Here is a 23,571-nt window from a genome sequence, read left to right as displayed (position 1 = left end):
CCCAACAACATCCCCATTTCACTGCCACAGTCAAGACGGCAGCTCCCGAACAACAAACTGGAATATTTAGGAAAGAGGATCCTTCTTCCTAGAATGTCCTTTCAGTTGCAGGTGTGGTGTTGATTCCCGAACCTCCTCATACCCCTTGATTGATGACTTATAAAAAGAAAAATGGGGCGGAGCAGTGGCCCTGTGGCTAAGGATCTGCACCTGTGGCTGGAAGGTTGCCGGTTCAAATCCCGTGGCTGGCAGAGGAATCCTACTCCGTTGGGCCCCTGAGCAAGGCCCTTAACCCCAACTGCTCCAGGGGCGCTGTACAATGGCTGACCCTGCGCTCTGACCCCAAGCTTCTCTCGCTGTTTGTGTGACTGTACTGTATGTCTCAGGAAGTGAAAGCTGGGGTATGCGAAAAGACAAATTCCTAATGCAACAAATTGTATAGGGCTAATAAAGTGATCTTATTTTATATAATGTCAGCCAATGTTATAGCCATGATTCGGTTCAGTTTATTTGTCATATGCACAAGTGCAATGAAATGCTTATTTGCATGTATGCTCTGATACAGAGACATTATGGAATCACCAAAATATAAATACAGAACAGCAGGAACAACAAGTTAAATAACATACAACTTTAAAAAAAGCAGTCAGACAGCAGTTTGAGAAGAAAAAGCAACCCATCAGTGTCAGTCAGTGGTGGGGGTAGAGTTCAGTAATCTGACGGCCTGTGGGAAGAAACTGTCTCTGAATTTGGAAGTTTGTGCCTTTATGTTTCTGTAACACATACCAGAGGGAAGGGGAGAAAAAAGTGAGAAACCAGGATGACTGGTATCCTTAGAAGTACTTCCAGCCTTCCTGAGACAGCGAGTTGTAAAAATGTTCACAGTAGAGGGGAACTGTACTCCAGTGATGGACTGGGCTGACCTGATCACCCTCTGTAATGCCTTCCGGTCAGACAACGAGCTGCTGCCAAACCACACTGTAATACCACACATGACCACACTTTAAAAGCGCACCTGTAGTATGTAGTAAGGATAGATGAAGAGACCCCATTTGACCAGAATATAGATCTTGGTGATCAATCCTACTGTACATGCCGTCTTTCTTTTTGTTTAGTACACCTCCTTCTCCTTTGTCGGACTCCGTGGAGGCCAGGAGGCTGAATGAAGTTGAGGTTTCACTGACCCCTGACCCCCTGACCTCTGACCTCCCTGTCAGTCCAGACCTTTTTTTTACCCAGGGCACCTGTTCAGGTGGTAAGGATCAGAGGGCACTACTCGAGTTAAAAATGGGTTTTCTCACTCTGGGAGGCAAAGAAATTGATTACAAACTTCCTGCGGAGTCTCAAGGAAGAAGTGGCACCATAGTCAGCGCATCTACAGGGGAGCCTGTCGAAAGAAACTCATTTACACTTTTCTATATCATAGGTTTACATCTCTTCTGGCTTACAGAGCTGTCAATCAGAACAATCCGTAGAGCACTGCCAGACACCCGGGGGAGGATTCAATCCTGGCACAGTGTACCTGTTCTCACTCTGTCCAACGTGTCACACTGCACAGATGGCTTGATTTCACCCGCTCCTAGGTGTGGCTGAAATCAAAACTTTGACCCACTGGGCAAGCACAAACTGCAAGGCCCAACACCCGATGACGGGTCTCCATCAGTGAGACGGAGCAAACTCCAGCCAACAGATGGCCCCCATCAAGTACTGGGGTTGTAGTTTGCGAGCGTCAGAGCGGCCAGGCTTGGTGGAGTTGGTCAAAGTTTAAGGGCGTTCTTCTTGACAGCTGTTCAACTTTCCAGGCCAAATCCCGAATAATCAGAAGCTTGAATGGAGTCTGCTTCTCGCTGTAATAGCCCGCAGCACCACACACACCCTGTAAAACTCGTGCCAACTCACCCAACCCTATTTAGATCAAACCCAAGACCTTTCCAGCTTAAACACGAGCGTGCTTCGGCCTTCATAATAACAGCGGCGTTCTGACCCTGTTGCCTGATCTTGTCAGATCTCAGAAGCTAAGCAAGACCAGAAGTGGGAGATCTCTGAGGAGTCCCAGGTTGCCGCAATAAGTGGTGCGGACCAGTACGTGGCGATCCTCCCTCTGGACTGGAATTTCCAAGCCAGTGCCCCAGGATGGTGCGCTGTAGAAGGTGCTGGCCTTCTAATTAGATGTTAAACTGAGGACTTGATTACTTGGTCATCAAAAATCCTACAGCATGGGGGTATCAGTCCCAGTGTCCTGGCTAAATGCCACTTGGAGCTTATAGTATTGGGCCTGGTCATTTCCCCCCCTTCATTCAAATCAGTTTCTCACTCTTCTACCTGATCTGCTGTGTTATAGGGCCACCGGCACAGAGTCACGACAGCTGACTGCGGGAAAAACTTCAGTCTGCCACATTTCAGTTTGCCACACTTTAAAGTTTTTTTACATTATAATAATTTTTTTAACTGTTTTAAAGAAACTAAAAAAAAAAACCCGCTGCACTGCAACAGCAAGTGGGAAGCTGCAGTGTTGTGTGAGTGTGTCGGACAGTGTCAGTGATGAGTATACCTGGTAGGACCGCTGCCATCCTATAGATCCTAGGTTGTGGCAGTCACAAGCCTGCGTTTTCAGCTCCAGCTCCAGTAATGGGATTTCCATTCTGCAGGCAGTGAGCTCCAGTGGGGTATTTTATTCTTCTTCAGATTCAGACTCGAGAACAGTGAAATCAGTTTTTCGATTTGCCTTTCGGAGTTTCCTCTTCCTTTATGCAACCACCCAGTTCAGCGAATACAGGTGGCTTTTCTAGGGCGAAGCTTTCCAACGAATTTTACAGACTCTGCGAGCCACAGCCTTGGCTCTGCTTTTGAAAGCTCTGCTCCCCGGCAGAGAACAAAGGCCTGAAATGACGTGGCGCAGGAGAAACCGCTGTGAGCTGTGCTGTGCAGAGGGAGGGCGATGGAGCGCAGAGGTCTGGGGGGATCTCCGTGGTTTTGTAAGTGTCTCCTGCAGCGGGTCAGTCCCACGACTGGAGAGCTGAGGACCTTGCTGCTGAGGATGCCTGGATACAGCAGCTGCCTCTGTTAGGCCAATGGTATCACTAAGAGGGCACATCTCACAGTACATACAGTGTACTGCCAGGTGTGCCAGATGTGCAGTAACTTTACCACAGTGTGCAAATATCACATTACTGCACTTTCACCGAATCTGAACTGAACTCTGCCTGAGTCTTCATGTTAAGCATGTGACAGTACAATATTTCAGGTGAAAAACAGATATATTTCTTTAAATGTCCACAGGTAAAGTAGCTTGTAATTTTGTATCTGTCTAACATTTTAACAGTTCCCAGTTTCTCATTCGTGTCTTTAGGATACAAGATAACACAGAAATAAAAACTACATGAACTTGTATTAAGCTTTTAAATGCACTTAAATGGAAATCAAGAACTCCCTGTGGACTCTGATGACTGTGTTGTGTTTTAACTTTGTATTTCCAGTGGCTGGGTTCTCGTAAATACTGTAGAGATTTGTTACTTTATTATTTGTTACTTTCGCGTCTATACCTATTTACTTTTATTCTTAATCTAATTTGGAATTTTGCTTAAAATGGTTTTGATGAAAACAGAAATTGAAACTGTTTTGCTTGGCAGGCAAACATGAAAGGGAGGTCCCTTTGGGGCTATAAAACATTTTTTTTCGGATAAACTACAGTATTATCAATGTTATTTAACATCAAAATGGCTGATTCCAGCAGCCTGAGTCTGGAGTAAGAAATGTTAGCCTACAAAACATGTTGGAAAACAGTACGCAATTCCATTTTTAGGAAACATTTTTAAGGAAAACTATAATATCCCACATGCTGAAGAACACAAATGTGTATGGCAGGTAAAACAGAGAGAAATGTGTTTTTTAAAATTTGTTTGCAGGTTGTAACCCCTTAAAGAGAGAACCGAACCAATCTGTGAACTAGCGCACTGCACAAGTACTCTCGAGTGCGCTCAATCTCTCCAGAACTGTCATTCTGAGCTGTGTGCCTGTTTAAAACAAGAATGTGTGGCTAAAAATAGATTTTTAATGAAAAAGTAACCGGTAAAGGAAAATGAGGAACAAAATACACAACTTTATTATATTTTTTTCTGGTGGCACCCTAACCTTCTGCAGATTATGCCTGCTTTCATTCTGAATTCATCTTCTCCACAGGGGCAGATGGGGAGGGAGTAGGGAAGAGGGGGGAGGAATTGCTACAGTAGCATTGCAATAGAGAAAAAAAGCAATCGTTTCGTGCTTGGGAAAAGGGGGCAGCTCCTGACAGACAGGCTCACTGTGGACGCCTGTGTCTCAGTGATAGAGCACACGAGTTCCACCTTCCTGGGGAGGACGCACTGATGCACCTGGAGCTAAAAATAACTCACCAACACCGGGGGACGCTTAGCAACCGGCAACTAGGTTGGTGTTGCTAAGGAAAGGCCTAAATTGGGAAATCGGTTGCCTGGCCTACCCTCAGGGTGGGACCGCAGAGGCTTTCAGACCATCCAACCAGAGAAGGAGAGGGCAAACTGGGATAGGCGCTGTACTTTTGCCAGGATACAAAATAAAAAAGGACATTGTCCTCCAAACTGCCCCACTTACGTGTGTAGGTCACAATATGAGCTTAAAAGAACACACAGAACAGCAGTATGGTTAAGATATAAGCTGTGCTGACTTTTCTCTGCTGATGCCGGGCTAGATTTATGAATATGTTTTGTGCTGAATACAGAGAGGACATGTGAACTCCACACAGAAAGATGCCCAGGCCAGGGTCGAACCAAGAAATCCAACCGCACGGGAAGAAGTAGAGGTGAATTACACTTTATGTAAAAAATGTGAAGAAATAGCAGAATACACAATGTTTTGGCCTTGAATCCTCCTTCACCCTGTTACAGAGATTTAAAAAAACTGATCACTTTTAAAGATTAAAAACCAATCAAAAGTATCATTTTTGCGGTGAAGGGAGTTAATTTTAAACAGCAGTCAACTTTTTTTTTACACTGAATATCCTCTCTTGTGCTTTCCTTTCCATTGCAGTGCAAAATACCTGCCGATTTCATTATTGTCTAGCAACTGGTAATTAGCATGGCGTTGCTATGAAAAACAGGTAAATTAGTTCCGGAGGCTGTGACTAGGTTAGTCGCCAGCAATTGATCTCTTGGGGGAGCTGAGCTTTAAAGTTCCGGCTCTGAAATATCACAGCACCACTTGGCCCTGTCTCACAGGAGGCAAACTGAGATGCTCAATACGCAGCACTGAACTGGTCCAGTCACTGGGGTACAAGCACGCTGAGGCCTACAGGCACTGAGCAATGCTCTCTTGTTTTCAAAGCAGTTTTCTTTTGCTCTCTGTGCACCTGCCTCAAAATAACCGGCAGGTTCTCTCCTGAAAGCAGAGGTGGAAGGTTTGCTGTGAGGGCCAGACCTTGTCATTTGTCAGGAGAGCGTGAAAAGGTCACGCAAGCATACGGTCTCCGCGGGGGGGTGGCAGAATCACTTGCAGCAGAGGCCTCCGTTAAGTCGCCAGGTTGTCTCGGGGCCCTTGAACTTTGCGAGAGATTGGCACGCGGCACTGAAACAGAACGCCCTCTCCTCCTTCGGCCTGCTTCCAGAGGGCAGGGCGCTGAGAATGGAGGCGGTGTGGCGACATACACGGTCTCGTGCTCCAAGCTCCCGCAGAGCTGCCCACGTGCTGTCATCGGGAAATCATCCGAAAAGTGACCTCCCGTGCGGGAGAAGAGCGCGCACAAAGACGGGGAATCGGAAATCTCTCGGGGTGGCTGTCACGTTAGTGAGAATGTTAACGATCTCTGTAAATGAGTCCATTAAGGCCTCGAAGGGCAGCTAATACATCAGGACCCCCAAAAAGGAAACAACACGCGTTGCATATATCAACTGAGTAAATATTGCTTGGAAGCAGAACTAAATCAAGCCTGCCAACAGTACCGCTGCAGAACCAGTTCTCAGCCTGAGATAATTAAAAAGAAATAAATAAAATGTAAATGCAGGATGAGGATTTAAGAGTAGCTCACTGCTACATTTAGCTCAGATAAACGGAGACGAGTGAGAGGAGGAAGTTATTAAGGCTTTTTAGGGCTGAGGCTCTCCTGAGGTATAGATCTGTTTCCCAACAATGCAAATCACAATCTCCCATTGGCATCTGCTGTGGCTTAGTCCCCATGTGTCTCCACACTGAACTCACAGCAGCAGACCAGAGCTGTTGCACAAGATGGCTTCATAGAAGGGGGTGTTAACTGCTGCCACTGTGAATTTGTACTTTGCCAGGCATAACCTTTTTGCTTTGCTCCTTCTCATTTTAAAAGTGGACAAAAACTGTTCGCTTTTCACAGATGTAAAAACACCTGTCAGCCATTGTCTGGGAGGGCAGTGCCTGATGATGGCTGGTTATTTGGTAATAGGTTTATTCCATGCTGAAAAAAAGAAGAAAGAGAACACAACGTTTCGGCCGTGGAGCCGTGGTGTCACCTGAAGAAGGCTCCACGGCCGAAACGTTGTGTTCTCTTTCTTCTTTTTTTCAGCATGGAATAAACCTATTACTTGTTCCTTTGCAGCCTACGCATGCTGACGCAGCTACCCACCTGGTTATTTGGTAGGCTGGTAAAGGGGTGTGCAATCTCATTGTTTTTCAAACAGATTTCCATGCTACAACTTGCGCATTTCTATTTTCAGCAATCCAGCTTTCCTATAGGCAAGAGGGAGTCCCAGTCTGAGTCTGAGCCTTGGACAACAACAAAAAAAATAAGCCTTAAGCTGTGACTTCAGGTCACAGATGATGCAGATCCAATTTGTCCATTTTTTTGGTGCTCCTACATGAAAGGCATGCCAAACAAATTCAGATATTTTAATGACCAGCAAGAAACCACATGAAATGACAGGAGTGAGTGCAGAGTGATCCCAGATTTCCTCCTCTACTCCCAAGCACAACTTTTCTCACACGCACATGGGTCATTGGGACACAGGGGTAGAAAAATCCAAAACCTCAGATTTGTAATTGAAGTGTCACACATATGTGTGAAGATATGCAGGAAAACAATCCAAATCAATCAAAAATCTTTTTTTTTTCAATTTTCTTGCAGAAGCTCATTCTGGGACACACCATGAAGAACTCCAGTCCTCACAGCAACACTGCATCACCATTTGTCAGGTCTGGAGGACAGGAAAGAACCACAGCTGCCTACAACATCAAATAAGCCCTTAACCCTGTAGGCACAATGCATGTAACTGGGAGGACGTGCTACGCCACCTGGCTCTGCTGTTTGTCAAATGGACGGAATATGTAAACCAGCCCCCGGAGACAAGACTCTTTGAGGTGCACTAATTGACTTTTGCCACGACACAGGGCAGCACTGTTATATATGGTCACATCAGGACACAGTGAAAACCACTATCAGTCACAGTCGGTGTGCACTGCGTAGGAGCACAGCAAAGTAAACGCAGCAATGTACACTACTGGTAGTACATTCCAACAGTGGTTCCTTGACTTTCGCTAAACCTTAGCTTAGGTTTAAAAAACAGTGACCAATCCATACGACTCTACTGTTAATGTAGAACAGATCAGATATATAAAGTTTTAAGTCACAAGAATGCTCAAGCATGAACACAGATATGGCCATTTTATGCTATAATAATTAATTCCGTACTATGGCATACATCTTTCCAATCCTACATGCAAAGGTCTTTAAGTGAAGCACTTTATATAGAATGTATGTAAAATATACAGTAAGTGGGTGGTTTAATATCAGATGTGGGATTTAACAAAATATTTCACAGAGAGAGATTTGGCAGTTATTTCTTCTTTAATCAACTCTTAAAATTAAGCAATCAATAATTTATTAATAATCAATAATGCATGCACCCAAATATTTTTTGTGTGTAAACTGCGATGCTATTAATCATCAACCTAACCCTGAAAATCTTTGATTTGTAATCTAAAGTGAATTTTTTGGTACTGCCTTCAATGTAAAATGAGTTTTTTTTCCTCCTCTAATTGGTCTGGCATGACTCGTGCGTCTCACAGGCACATGGTGGAAGCCACTGTTTCAGGCTCTGAATCCCTTGGGGCTCCAATTAACTCAAGCTTATTTAGCACTTGAGTACCGTGCTTCTGAGCTCATTACAGCGAAAAGGAGACCACTTCTGTTTCTGCACCTAGAAACAAAAGCTTTTGGAATAAAACGGTAAGATTAAGTAGGCTTTTTCCAAACTTGCTGTTAGTAAAGTCTTTTCAAGACAGATGTGGAGATTTTTGTTTTAAGGACATCAGACCGAGCAAAGCCTCATGCAAACTATGATCACACTGTGCAGCTTCTAAAAACAGCCTCTTCTCAGTGCTGAGGGATAGGAAGACTTTATCTCTTCACATCAAAGATTGGGTGATTTATCAGCCTACAATGCCTCCTGAGCTCGAGTTCTGCAAAGTGACTGTGCCTCTCTGCCAAGTCACTCAGTGCCCCTGCCTTCCCCTCTGCTGGCCTGAGCTCATACCTGTACACCCCATCCATTGAACTGATCCCCACAGCTCCAGCCAATGAGCTCCTAAGATCTGTAGTTTCCACAAGACTAATAAAACAAATAATTGAGCCTGCTGGGCATCACAGCCTTGTGTAAAAGACAGGTCAATGCAATGCTCTCCATACAATGACAAAAAAAGGACATGTTTATCATTCTCACGGGAGCAAACAAAAAAAAAAAGCATTACATTTTATACTCCCCTTAAATGCAAACGGCTTTGTTGATCACCATTGTTCAAGTGGTAGCAGAAGATCATATAGTCGGCACCAGAACAAACACCTGCCCCTGATCTCCATACGCTCATGGAATAGCTGGACGGCACAGTGGCGCAGTGGTCAGCATTGCTGCCTCGCAGCGCTAGGGCCCAGACGGAGCTTGCTCCTGGTGGCTGTTAGGGTGTATAACGCTGCCCTAGGCTAGGACTGTCAGCCCTTCATCTGCTCGTCTATGGACAGCATGTTGCTTCACTGTACTTTTTGGACAATCAATCTGTATAAACCTATGCACATTTTGCACATATTTTATTGTTTTTACAGTGACTACGATCATCATATTTTGCACACACCTATGTATTTATTTTTATTTATTTATGTTATATTTATTTTGTATAATTTTTCATCTATTCTGATGTCTGATTTTGCTTGTCTTGGGCTGGACTGCTGGAACACATTAACTTCCCTTCGGGATCGATAAAGTCTTATCTACAGTATCTATCTAGCTTGTAAGTTTTCCCCGTGCTCGTGTGGGTTTCCTCCAGTTTCCTCCCACAGTCCAAAGACATGCTGGTAGGTTACTTGGCTTTTGGGAAAAACCGGCCCTGGTTAGAACGTGTGAGTGTCTGTGTCTGACGTGCCCTGCGATTGACCAGTGTCCAGTGGGGTGTACTTCCTAGGACTGTGTAACAAGCACAGCCAGCACCAATTAACTCCAAATCATTCAATCTTCATTCCACACCTTTTCCCCGCAACTATTTAAACCCTCTGCTCACTGCTACCAGCGCTCGGTATGAGGATTTCATCCGCCTCCTGAGCTCGCCTCGCTCTCCTTTCCTGAACCCTCTCCCCCTCGTCTGGGCCCCCTCACCTACGACTCTGGCTTTGGATCTCTCGCTTCCTCTCTCTCTCGTCTCGCCCCTCTCGGATTTGTTTGCCTGACTTCGCTCTGGCTACCTGGATTTGACCTCGCTTGGAATCACCGACCGTCTTGGATACCTTTGCTTTCGGACCGCGTCTGGAGACCTGCAAAGGGTCCGTCAACAGCCCGGCGCTAACAGATGGGCTCTTGTCCACCCACAACCCTGATGCGGAAGCAGAGATGAGAAAACGCTGGGATAGATGATAGCTCTGATAGCCTTGCTGCCGTGTTTGACCTGATACAATGTACCACTTTGACGTATCCTGCACTGAGCTTGCTTGGCAAGGGCACCTCAACCTGCCGTCTTTCTAGCCCTCTCCCCTGCAGGATTTTGAGACCAGCGGGTTTGCCGATTCAGTCTGACGATCCGGGAGGCGGGAACACTCCCGAAGCCGTAACGAAGTGTGCCGAGCGGGCTGGAAAGGGCGCGCGCTGAGCAGCCTGGGGCCAGAGGCGTTGCGAGTGTCGGGGTGCGTCGCCGGGCTCTTACCTGACTCGCTCTGACCCCCGTTGAGCGACTCCCGGTCCCTGGAGCTCTCCCCTGCGCCGCTGCTGCTCACCTCGTCCCGGGGCTTGTCGTCCTTCATCTTCTTCCTGGTCATGTGACCGCGGAAGCTGGCCTGGATCTTGGCCGCGGCCTTGTTGGCCTCGGGGTCGTCCAGAGGGATGTCCATGATGTCCTCCTCCTGCTGCTTGGCGCAGTCCTCCTGTAGGCACACGCAGAACAGACAGAGCTCAGGCCACACGCAGTGCGGAGAGGGACCCCTGCTGGAGAATGGCGCGCGCTACTGTCAAAGCGAGCTGGAATTCGCGCCCGGTTAATGGTGGCGCAGTGGCAAGGAGCCTAGACTACTGCCACACAGCTCCATTGTGTGCTCGGCTACTCCCAAACATCCCTCAGGGAGATGGTGGGGCTGCCCAGGGAATTTCAGTCTTTTGCAGGGTCTGTTCACACTACAGAGAAATAGAAACAAATGACCCTGATGGACTCTTCTCATTTGTGGACCTTCTGATGTTTGTGGGGGGGAGATGATGAAGAGTCTTACAAAAACTCACTGCACTCTTATAAGGGCCAAACTTCTCAGCACGGACCTCAGAAAAACAGAGCAAATATTTTTGAAACGCTTAGAGATTGTTCACCTTTCTGCTCGGTAAAGCTTTCAAGTTATTATGCTTTTCAATTAGTTCATAAGACTCATCCATTATTCATACTGACATAAAGCCTGACTATTAACTTGCACTTGAACTACTCCAGACCTGTAGCATATCGGTGCCATTTGCATACTCTATACTGGTAGGAAATATTGTTAAGGATATACCTCTTGGATTCAGATGAAACGACCATCAAATGTACTGTGAGAGCCATTAACAAAGAAACATCCGGGAAGGAGTCTACAATTATTTCAGATCTTCAGCAACAGCAATGGTGTTAAAACTTGCCTCTGGGATGATTCTGCTGCTGTTAGTCCATGCTGTTGCCATGGAAATAACTTAGCATTGGCATTTCGAGATATATTCTTTCTAACTCACAAACCCATTACATACAATTAGCCTACAGTCACATCCTGATGTTGTTAATGGCATGGGGCTTTTCATATTTGCGAGGGCTTAAATTAGTAGTCTCACAATTGATTGGCAGATTAGTTAAGATTTCACGTAAAACATAAAATAGGAATTATCCTTATCTCTGAGGAAGAAAGAGCCAGCATGAGTTATGTTCCCTATGCATCCTGTCAATGCCCCCCAAAAAATACACAATGCAATAATTGCAATTTCTTGATCCCTGTTGAAAGTCATACTTAAGCAGTTGTACTGCTTAAATGCCTAAGAAACATGGTGGCTCATTTTCGTTCATCTATTCTGTGTGCTCTTTAGGGGTTGCATTTAAGTTCTGCTATTTCCAATGACAATATCTTTGCTGCGAGTCTTTTGAAAGACATTTTCCCTGTTGCTACACTACAGTGAAACGTGAGAGTGGAGTTTTATTGTGCAACCCCCCTTAGAAATGAAATAGACACAAAGGAACACCTTGCACCTTCTTGCTGTAGGCTATCACATGGTCTTCTCTATCAAATCCAAGCTGGCATTATGAGTCTCCCATGTATGCCGATGAAAATCTCTGATCGATGCAGGACGTGCCAAGTGTACTCTCCAGCCATGAGATCCATTTACATTTCCCTGCTGTCAGAGTGGTGCTCTGCCCCCCAGGGTCAGAGTTTTCCCAGCTTTCCTGCCACCGGTAATTGCTAAGGGACTCGAGCAGACCCAGCCTACGCAGGTCCGCAGAGGACCCGGGGGGCCAGTGATTGAGCCAACAGCAGACAGACAAGGCCTCCCCTGAGGTGCTCGCCCATACATGGACATGAGGGTAAATGGAGCACTACATAAGGCTAGACCTGGAAGTAATGAAAGAATGAGACTCGCATGCTTTTTCCATTCCTGGGCCTAAGACTGGACCAAGAAGCCAGTCTGCACTGTACCTCTACTTGCCACAGACTGTAGACTGAAGATTTCACCATCTTTTAAAATCAGTTTGACACTGATTTCTACATTGGGGTGCTTGCCCACTGTTTATAACTTTGGTTCACCTTACAGTACACCTTACTGGGAGAACAGAAACGCTGAGAAGTCATTACTCCTCCACACATTCATGTGCAAACACGGAAACCCATCAGAAAAAGACACTCCATTGGTGTCATGTAACGCCTTAAATTAACTTAGTTGATATAAACAGGAGTAATAATCATTACTTAAACAATCATCAATTCATCAATTTCCCTACGGGATTAATAAAGTATTATCTATCTATCACTTATATAGTTTTTTTCTAGACACTTCACTCAAAGCATATTACAGGTAATGGGGACTCCTCTCCTCCACCACCAATGTGCAGCCCCACCTGGATGATGCGACGGCAGCTATAGTGCGCCAGAACACTCCCCACCCACTAGCTATCAGTGGGGAGGAGAGCAGAGTAATGAAGCCAATTCATAGATGGGGATAACTAGGATGCCATGATTGGAAAAGGCCAATGGGAAATTCGGCCAGGACACTGGGGCTACACCCCTATTCTTTTGGAGAAACACCCTGGGATTTTTAATGACCACAGAAGTCAGGACCTTGGTTTTACATCTCACCCGAAGGATGCTGCCTTTTCACAGTATAGTGTCCCCACCACTATACAGAGGCATTAGGACTCACAAAGACCACAGGGTAGGCACCCCCTGCTGGCCCCACTAACACCTCTTCCCATCCAGGCAGTGACCAGGCGCACATCTGCTGAGCTTCAGTGGGTTGCCAGCTGAGACTTGCAAGGTGATACAGCTACTGGCTGCTGGATGTTGTCACTGTTGTGTGTATCAGTCTTGCAGTCCTGCAGCGTAGCACAGTAACTGAGATGTCTCTCTACAGCACAGTGTGTGTTGTATGACAAAGATAGAATCTTCCATGTCACTCTACCACAGGACGTGGAAACAGCCATTCATTTACTTAATTAGCTCGGCTTCAATAAGCAAGGATTAGTTGGAACAAAAGCTTAGATAGCAGACAGCCAAACACTCGAAGATGCAGCTTAAGCCTGTGACACAGTGTCTTTAATTTTCCTAATTAAAAAGAAACCAACCGTCTAGCTTTCTACTTGTAACAGGTGTCAGTTTGGAATCCTCCCTGGCTGGTTCACTGGTTCACTGGAATCCTTAGAAAATGAAGCCGGCAAAAAAGTGTCTCAATATTGTTCCTCTGAACTGGCGCTAAATACTAGATGACATTTATGTTACAAGTTTGAAATGTGTAGTTTTTACACAAAACAAATCCAGGATACAGGATACAGGCTGTGGTCAGGCAGCATGGTGGTGCAGTGGTAAGCATCACTTACTCATTTCTGCCTCACTGTCCTGGGGGCCTGGGTTCATTTCTGGACCCGGGGTACAGAGGGGGGGTAGAGCTTTGTCACCCCATGTTCATGTTACCTAAAATACTATATTATCTTAAATTTACCAACAAAAGAAGGCTTAAACGTAGAACATAATTATGTCTTTTGACATTGCTGTCAGCCAATATAGGGCCCCAGACATATACTGTAGGGGTCTGATGGGTGTCTGGGTGTGACATACAGGGCAGATCACATAAACAGAAACTGTCACCAAGACCATATGTTATATTGAGAATCATGAAATCACTTGAGTAAAGAAGGCCGTGATCCTTAACCCCAAAGGTGAATTGAAAGGTGAATATGTTCAAATTCTTCACGACCTGAACCGGCATCCATAACTCAGCAGATCCACCGTGGAGACTCGTGAGTAAAACTTGGAGGAGTTACTTTTTAAATGAAAGCAATTACATCAGAGGCATGGATCAGAGCTTTAGAAACGTATTTCCATTGGTGACGCTGGGCACTTGGCATTGTAGGCAAACTTCTCGAATTTCTCTTGACTAAGGAGCAGGCTAATTCAGGAAAACACAGAACAACACGACAAGCTGTGGGAACAAGACTGATATTGCCAAACTTTTGCCGTGACAGAAAAACCAACCAGAGATTAGCAAAGGCAAACCCACAGGAGTAAAGCAGAAAGAAACTGTGACGCACACGCTTACATCCCCAAGTTGCTCGGTGATGAAGGACCGCAATCGCTACACCTGCTCGAGGTACTCCCCTCCCTGTCCGTGCTTGAGGTCTGTATGGGCTCCCTTACAGAGCCCCTGGCTGAGAGGCAGGGCTGTGGCTTTGAAATGCTATAAGCAGCTCCTCAGGTAACACTAGGTGGTAAAGCCAGATGTGGCAAAGGTGCAGACCAATCAAACACAGCTCGGCATTCAGTCAACACAAATCAAATCGCACCCGTTTAAGGGCTGAACATGCTCTGTGTTGAATTTTGCGCAGGAAAAGATGTGCCTTCAAATATTTAACAGGCTGGACTCCCCCTCCCACCCCCATGGACTCAACACTTGACGAAGGCTTTTTTTAGATTTGAACTGATAAAATCTGTACAGACAACTGGAACATCGCAGCCGGCCTGGAAAACAAAATCAAATAAAGAGTGCAGCTTTTAATCTTCTTTTAATGGGGAAGAATATTATTTGGTTTTCTCTGGGGGGGGGTTCTTCAGCTGTCAAGCCGACAGCTGTGGCTGCTCAGAATATCGGGCGTTTTTTTGAGACGGCGTGCGCAGGCTGAGATGTCATTTGATCGATTTCTTTATTCTACTGTCATTCAAAAAAAAAGTAATAATGAGCACAAGCCCAAAAGCACCCTCTGCCAGGAAGGACAGACAGAGGCTAATGCAATGGGTTCTCCACCAGGAACCTTCACTCTCTTGTGTCTCTCTCTCTCTCTCTCACTACAAGCAATGAAATGCGGTTAAAACAATGCCACTTTCTGCCCACCACAAAATTCCCACCTTTCTTTTCTTCCTGTGGGATGGGAGAAAACCCCAGCCTCTTCCTTCTTGGAATCTTCCCTGGGTGCTTTTCCACAGAACGTGTTGCGCAGAGAGAAACCAGCAGCACAGGTTTGAACATCAGACCAGGCGTGGCCACCTTGAGCGAAGGCGAGTAGGAGATGCTGGATTACAGCTCCTTTACAGCTCAGAGGAGTGAGGCCACTGCTTTGTGCCCCAACAGCCTGCTCAGCCGGACCACAGCTCAGGTGTGAAACAAGGTTAGAGGCCTCGGATGTAGACAGAATGCCAGCCAGCTGGTGGCACTAATCACAAATGAAGTATCAGTGCAGAAAATTGAGAACTTCTTCCTCTGACCTGCTGGCAGCTTGCCATTTGTTATGTTTCCAATTAATTCACTGTGCTCTCCTACAGCTTCCATGATTTAATTTATCAGAATTTGAATCTATTGGTGACAAGAGCCAGAATCATATGTTATGGAAAAGATAGGTAAAGGTATCATAAAATCTGTTTGCCCTTTTTCTTAAATGCCCGTTCTTATTGGTATAAATATGGGCATGGCTTGCCATACACTGTATAATGATGTTTTCCAAACACTTAGGATTTCTGGGTTGTTTGTGAGGACACAGCAACCAATGATGACAAAAATAAATAAATAGTAACAGCAGAGCATAAGGCTGCCAAATGCAGCCAACAAAGGAAAGAGCATTGTGTGAGAGAATCTTACTTTTCGGCTCCCACAGTGTAGGAGTGTAACCACCCACTGTCTAAACAGACTTTCATTAGTTGCTTTTACTGGTGTTATTAAAGCTGCCCAGGTTCCCATATCTCATACAAACAGGCTTGCAGTTCTGTTGAACAGTGTCTTACATTTTGTTAAAATAATATGTGAAATGAAAAGAACAGCAATGAAAAAAAATATCTGTCAGCTTCAGAGAAAAAGGCTTCCCAAACACACAGATCCCACTTGGCATCTCTCTTTAATAATGTAAAAGAAAAGAAAAGTGAACAAATACTTAGATCGGCATGTATCTTATCTGTGCAGTACGTGCAAGGCGTCAGCACAGCAATGCCTGTAGTGTGGTGTGAAAATAAAACACTAAGCGTGGAGGAAATTAAGAAGAAACTCGCTAACTACAGATAAAGAATCCAGTATGTCCTGAAACTTTTAGCAGGAGGGTGTTATTTTAATCCGCCAGCGCTAGTTTCCAATTTAATCCATCTGATTTTTCTTTCTTTACTGCTTTATGTCAAAATAACTTATTTGTGCGTTTTCACGCTCAGTCATAACGTCTTGCGTAAACTATGCTTTAATTACTGAGTTTGTGTCGCTTTGCTTTAATGTCCTCAATGGAATTCTTTTTTGGGGAGTCGCTCCTATTAAATGACTATGCTCGGATTGAAGCATAGTAGAGAATATCCTGACACCCTCCTGCCCAGCTCCGAGCACCTGCAGATGAGAACAGAGGTGTCCAGCTGCCTACACGCACGTCTGGAAGTACAGCAAGTCAGCGGTGCTGCTCTGGGCTGATATACAGTATTCAGAGAATGCGCGCTACCCCTGTGAATGTTTTACCACAGAATGCAAGTGCAATTTTTTGGACGTTCCGAGTGTTTTGCCAGATGCATACCCCGCATTTACTTTTAAATAGGTGAGGATCGCTCTTCCTCTTTAATCCCCCCTCGTGTTTCAACACGTTACGCTAAAGGATACCTTTATCGTTTAATACGTAAACTGGCGTTTTAGGTTGTTGGTTTTTTTTTTTCACGTTGTCATAATGCGGTGAAAGTGTCTCCTGCAAACACCATCAGCTCCCACGGTAAAAAAAAAAAGTTGAGGAGGCACATCTTACACCCAGGAGACAAACGGTTTGTCCTGGCTTTCCCTTGGACCCATAAGTTGTCCGACAAGCTAAAGGAAAATTGTAGGCAACCGGGGGGCCCGCGAAATAAACGTCAGTTTATTAAAGCCTTAATCTGCGAAGAGAAATGTACAGGAGGTTTAAAAGGAGGAGAGTAGGAACGCGGGGGCGGCTCCTTCGCCCACTGCAACTTGGCGCGGTGCGCTCAGCGGTCCTCACCGCGGGGCCGCGCAGCCGCCCGGCGCTGCGTAAAGGCAGGCGAGGCGCTTTCTTGTTAATTAACACACCAAATTATTTATTGCTGAGGTCTTCATTAATTGACCTGAAAGCTATTGCTTTGAAAATGGCAATTCGTGTCTGTTTACTTCTCCTTTGAGGCAACACTGAAGAGCTTGGCAAGGGCAGTTAGTGCACGTTGCGAAAATGCCCTCGCAGTTCAGAGCCAGATGTGTTTTTACTAGAGAGATGTCACCCAGGACACAGCAACACAGATATGACCCGTCTGCCACACATTTCCATATCCCTTTCTAAATTCAATTATTTTGCTCCTGATGCAACCCTCGAAAGACAATATTCAGAAACTGACATCCACGTTGCGATCAAGTCCGCCAACCGCTCGCTGGTTAAATCCTTACCAACAAATGCTTTATGACATCAAATTAAAATATAGACACATTTGACTGCCACCACCCTATGACATATCGCGCCCAACAAGAACTTGTGTACAGTTGCAAACACAAAATACCTCACGTCAGCCGGTAATGGCCAAACTGTCAAATGAATGATTTTCGCGTGCCTGTAATCTCACCGAGGCGAAATAAAAAGTAATGGCACATGAAATACCAGTTTAAGAGAAAAGAGACAGAATTTGTCCCCCTTTGTCACGACCTCGCTCTTATTTTAAAAAGGAAAAACGGCGCTTTTAAAGGGAAGGTGCAGAAAAAAAAGAGAGCAGGTTGGACTTACACTGTAGCAATCCATGGCGAGCTGATAATGGTAATCTTGGAAAGCAACGCTGTCGTCGAAGCGATTACGACTAGTGGTGCTCCGACTCTCACTTGACTGTACTGTAAAACAGGTCGGGGAAGAAAAGTGTCGCTCAGTTGTAGCCTGTATCGCCGTGCGTCTTCTGCAAGCCCTCAAGTGCGATTTCTCTCTCTCTCTCCCCCTACTATGCTGCTGCTCAACCAGCCCTCCGAAGGCAGCTGAACCTATCAGCAGCAATCAGACAACTTCGCAAGACTGCTAGAGAACTTTTCCAATGCCCGGCTTGCTTCTCAGACGGCTTATAAGAACTAACCAAGGGGCTGTCGCACGTTCGTATGCGCACAGCAAAGGAGAAATGCGAGAAGGATCTAAGAAATTATTTTAAACTAGTCATTTTAAACTAGAATAAGAAACCTAAAGAGGGAAAGCTGAAGCGGCTATGAATGATTTCTGCGACGATTTTCTTGTCTTGCCCCGTAGCTAAGGACTGTAAAGCACGGTCGAAAGAGATACCGTCGTGAATGAGCCTGAACTTTGTTTTACTCCTCTGAAGAGTAACTGTGATTGCTCATTCGTGATGAGTGTCTCCAACACCTACCTCCTCACAGCTAGGAGCCACTAGACAGCACGGGATAAAGTCAAGGAAATATATTGTATCCTCCTAGACCACAGATGCACAAGCTGGGCTCTTCTTATCGGACATACAGTATACAGCACAATGTAGGTGTAATCCACAATAGGTCTTTAAAGTCACAACGCATATACAGTGTACATTTTCTCACTATGCATTATATGTTCAACTTCAGATTACAGAGGTGACAATACATGGGGCTGGATTACTTATGTGGACACGGGCTAACTGCTTCTGAGGTCACATCTGCAGATCTGCCAGACAGCTGGAGGGGAGCATGACATGTATTAGAGCCCTGATTGCAGTGTCCTTCAGCTCTTCAGGGAACCACACTGCTGTAGCCTTAAGCACTTGTGCCCTCGTGACCTATTCCTGAATGGTCAGATCTGAGGGATGCACTGCTTGTCTGAAAGGATGAGGCAGATGCTCGGGTGCATGCAGCTGTTCACTGCATGACGTACAGTCATTTCCCATGGAGACACGTTCCCAAGAGTTGTATTGAACCCAGACCAAACATCATTAATCGGTGGTGCAGCCAAATTTTTTAGCCTTTCATCCCAAACCCCAAACTTGCACCCAGCAGAGTGACGCTTCCTTCGTTAATCGTGAACACACATTACCCAGGTGTTTGTAGGCAGGGCAAATCAAGACACAGATTCTTCCAAAGGTCTGGAAAAATAAAGGACTCAACCGATCTTACATCTTAAAAACAGCATTTAAAATAAATGTGTTGCAAGCATCCTTCTTTCAGCTATCTATGTAATGCCCTGTCACCATTATTTTAAAGGATTAAAGCATCCTATATATAAAGATGTGTGTTTGCAAAGGTAGCGTTTGTTGCGAAAATAGGTATCCTTAAAACCTTCGAAAATAACTGTGGGATTTCAGAAGACACTGGTCACCTAACTGCTGTTTGCAGGATGATTAACGATCAGACACAGCAGAAAATGAGTTAGACCTAAAATCTGCTTTTTCAATAAAGAAAGAAAGAAATAGTTTTCTCAAACTTTGCACATTATCTCTTGAAATTCTGCAATATGTCACCTATGAAAATCTACACAGCTAGAGCAGCTCAGTGAGCAAGAATTGGGGTAAGAAATGTGGAGGTGAAATTCTGTCCCGTTGAGTGTGAGGAGGTGGACATCTTCTGTCCCTGGCTCAGTGGTTTCAGTGCTGGATCACAGCAAGACTATTCACCGCAGGATGGAATTTAGCTGTGAAAAACACAACAGGATGTTCCAGACAAGATGAAAAGGGGAATCAGAGCCTCCAGAACAAAATGAACCAGGAGGGAAAGTGAACACAGCGATGACAGAGATGGCACCCGAAGTTCATGCTGCATTTCACAAAAAATGCCATGGAGGTACGAAACTAAAAATATCTGCACATATTTACATAGTACAGGATGGCACTGTAGCAAATGGCACCACTCCCTTAGAGTTCTCTCCTGGGCTTCACTTGTGAGTGGAGTTTGCATGTTCTCTCCTAGTTTGTGTTGTTTTGTCCTTCCATCTCCTCCGGAAGCATGCTGACAGGTTCATCTGCTGAGCTAAACTGCCCATTTCCATGAGAAGCAAGACCGGGGCTCCTCCCTAATTTATCTGCCCTGTCTGCTGTAGATCTATGGCAAAGCAGCCCCCACCCTAGTTGGGATAAGTTTTAAGTAAAGAAGAATTGTAATATGTACAGTATGTGCCAAAGCACTGAAGCTTGCAGGAGGCTAAAGAGACATGATCTCATGTTCAGTGGTGTTGCAGCTCACTGTACATCAGACTTTCTCCTCTGCCTCAGGGTAGCATTATATGCTAAAGTAGAACTTTTTAACCTAGATATACACAGTATTGCAAAATATTCACTCCCTGAAAAGTTTCTACGCTTTGTTGCTGTCTGGGTTTGAGTTTCTTGAGCAATCCAAATTACATATATCCTGATTTATGAATAAAGCATGAACATAATATCTTTATGTACCATTTTTTTTTTGTATAGAAGCATTGTTTCATTTTGCATTTTAAAAGGTAAAATCTTTTCACTGTTCTCACATTTACTAACTGAATTAGATGCTTCATAGGGAAGGTCAAAGGTCTCTTTACAACTCAGAAATAGAATATAAACCCTCATTATTACCAAAGACTCAGGGCACTGCAGGATCATACTACTGTTCAGGTTGGTGTGGTGTGTAAGTAGCATTTGCCTTCCAGCCTATTAAAACCCCTAAATTCCAGTTGTGTACAACACAAGCTTTATTGCTGCTCATTAACATTTCCATTTTACCAAATCCTTTCCCCTCTCAGAACTGTCGCAGCTTTCCCAGCACTTCAAAGACCAACTTCAAAAGGGAGAAGAGTTTAATTAGAAGTATATTATTGCCCAAAAGGTCAGCCATGATCTTGTTTGGGGCACGTTACCATGACAGGTCAGTAAGCAATCAAAGGCTGTGGGTTTTAGATGATCGTGCAGAAGTGCAATTTGTGCCCCAGCAATTAATAATTAAATGAATAATTAGAATAAAATAATAATTAACAAGGGAGAAGGGTGATTAAAAGACAAACTCAAAAGAAGTATGTTTTGCCGTTGCAAACATCTGATTTATACCTATCCCTCAAGTGCCACTCGTAAAGATGCGTGTTGTGAGTGCACTGGCCCTTAACAACCATTAGGCTCCAAGCAGCACTCTCGGCTCACCATGAAAGACTTCATGAAGATCATTCTAAGAAAACATTTGCTAGAACATATTGCACTATATTTAACTTACAGTCTACTTCCTCGCAATGTTCAGTGTTGTTCTTGTTATGACTGTTAAAAACACCAAGCAAACATAAAAAGGGGGAAATGTTTTTTAAATGGAGGAAAGTGGAGCTGTGGGTTTAAATCGTATTGAAGCTGAAGCCTTATAACGAGTCCACACAGCACGTGCAATTAGATCTTTCTATCTGGATGAGAAAGGTGTAAGGCGTGTTTTGGCGTTGCCCTGGAAGACGTGTTACCGTATTTCCGGAGTAAAAGCCTGCAAGAGGCTACGATATGAACCCTGAGCCCCCTGTGCTTCTCTTTAAAATCCCGGCTCGGGCAGATGGCGGCGAGAGCTGTGTGCGGGGGTGTGCGTCTGTGTGTAGGCAGGTTGTGCGAGCTGTCACGGGGGGCACACTTGTCACTTGCAGCTGGTGTCGAGAACGAGCCGATGCACCGTACAGGAATTGCTGGCAGGAGAACCCCTGATGTGCCCAGTCAGCTTGCTACTTCTTGTGGTATGCAGCTTTGTTTTTTGGTATTCAGTTTCCAGGGATGTGGTAAAACCAGAACAGTAGAAACAGTGCCGTCTTCTGCCCTAGGCCTCTGAACCGCTTCCGTTGATATTCCCTGATTTTGCCAATTCTTGCGTCACCATGGTAACTAGGAGCGGGCATCTCTGCTCAGTGTCTGTATCCTTTCCCCCCACCTGAGAAGGAAATCTTATGGTGATGTGCTCAGTACCAAACTGAGGCCTGGCACTTTCTTAACATCAGATCATTTTAGACAGGTACAAGCCTTAGGATGCCATATGCAGGATGCGTGAGCCTATGCCATTTTAACAGCACCTACGAGAAGCTTCAGAACTTCATGGTCCAAGGCCAGCAAGTATGGAAGAGTACTCAGAAATGGTCAAGGTATCTAAGAGACTTAGGATACACAGAAACTCAGTTTCAACAATGCACATTCTCGTGTGAAAACATGCTAGTCACTTTTCGAATGTAAATGCTGCATGTAGAAGAAAATTCTGTTGGCTGTGTCGCTAGTGTAGACCTAGCACCTACTGTAGGAGAACATACTACCTAACTACTAACTAAAACCTAACTACTCAACCCAAACCAGACGGAGGACACATTGATGCACACAGCAAAGAGAAAAGCCTAAAATAAATCACACAACACGGAAAGCTGAATTGTACAATGACAGAAACAAGAAATGAAGGGAAAATAGAGAGGTTATGCACATGGCTGTTTAAACCTGCGACAGATGGACCCATTGAGATTTCAGAAAGAAATGACTTGCAAAAATGAGAAATAGAACTGGACAGGTCTGTGCTCTCAGACGAAAGCACTGTAAAACCTGGGCCACTCAGCAACTCTTTTGTGCATATTGCATACGCAGTGCTATTATTTTTCAAATGCAACAATCTCTGGGACTGCAAAATCAATGCAGTGGCAGTCTCTATAATAAACATTGTCACTGGGCAAGGTGCTAGGGGATCTCGGTTTGAGCTGTGCCCAGCACTTTCAGCGTGGTATTGATGAGTGTAAACATCCTTAGCATAGCACAGGGGACCACCTACACTGAAATTAATGAATACAGGAGCTTTGTCTGGCAGAACCTCCTCTCTGTTTGTCTCCCTCTCCACCTCCTCTCAGTTCAATATTGTTTCCGCATTAACATATTGCTGAAACAAAAGACATCAGTTTTGCTGCTCTGTCTTTGGGTTTTCTTGTACCGGACTGCGCTGTCATTTCACCCACACACCTTCAGCAGCAAGCTCAAGAAAAAGAAAACTAGGAGGCTCGGAGTCAGGCATTGATTTGCAAGCTGCTGTACAGGAAAATGAGTGCGGAGAATGTGTAGTACAGTGCATGGCACATTTTTAAAAAGGAAGATAGGGAGGCACATGGATACCAGCCCTTAAAAAAAGGCCATGAAGAACAGGTCATTCCTTTGAACAGAAAGTTTATTATGAGGGTGCAGATGGAGTAAAGAACAAGTGTGAAAGATGCAAAACCACCCAGGAGCAACTCAAAACAGATTTATCGTCTGTAATGACAGCATATCAGACAAACAAAATTACGAGACTGATTGTCGTGGATGTCCAATCTACGTTTGCAATTTCCATGTATACAGATTAAACAAAAAACTATAGGCTTTTATTCTAAAATAACTGTTTTAAAACAGATGTTTTTAAATGAGTAATACAATTTTTTTCCCCACAAATACATAGGTGTCGAAATTATTGGATCCCCTGTGGTTTTTTAAAGAAAATTAAACGAAATAAAATATGA

General features: G+C 44.8%; 1 protein-coding gene across 5 annotated transcripts in view; it reads right to left on the bottom strand.

Annotated features, from left to right (window-relative positions):
* The window catches only part of nrgnb (neurogranin (protein kinase C substrate, RC3) b), a 48,366-nt gene that overhangs the window by 2,181 nt on the left and 22,614 nt on the right, over positions 1-23,571 (bottom strand). For all 5 annotated transcript variants that reach the window (XM_088619634.1, XM_088619632.1, XM_088619630.1 and 2 more), the window contains exon 6: positions 10,162-10,378. In XM_088619634.1, coding sequence (XP_088475760.1) covers positions 10,162-10,378 — 217 coding nt within the window. The remainder of the gene's footprint in view (positions 1-10,161; positions 10,379-23,571) is intronic.

This window comes from Lepisosteus platostomus, chromosome 25 (assembly GCF_059453375.1).
Source record: "Lepisosteus platostomus isolate fLepPlt1 chromosome 25, fLepPlt1.hap1, whole genome shotgun sequence".
NCBI lineage: Eukaryota > Metazoa > Chordata > Actinopteri > Semionotiformes > Lepisosteidae > Lepisosteus > Lepisosteus platostomus.
Note: the sequence above shows the minus strand (reverse complement) of the source record. Positions and strands in the feature narration are given on the sequence as shown.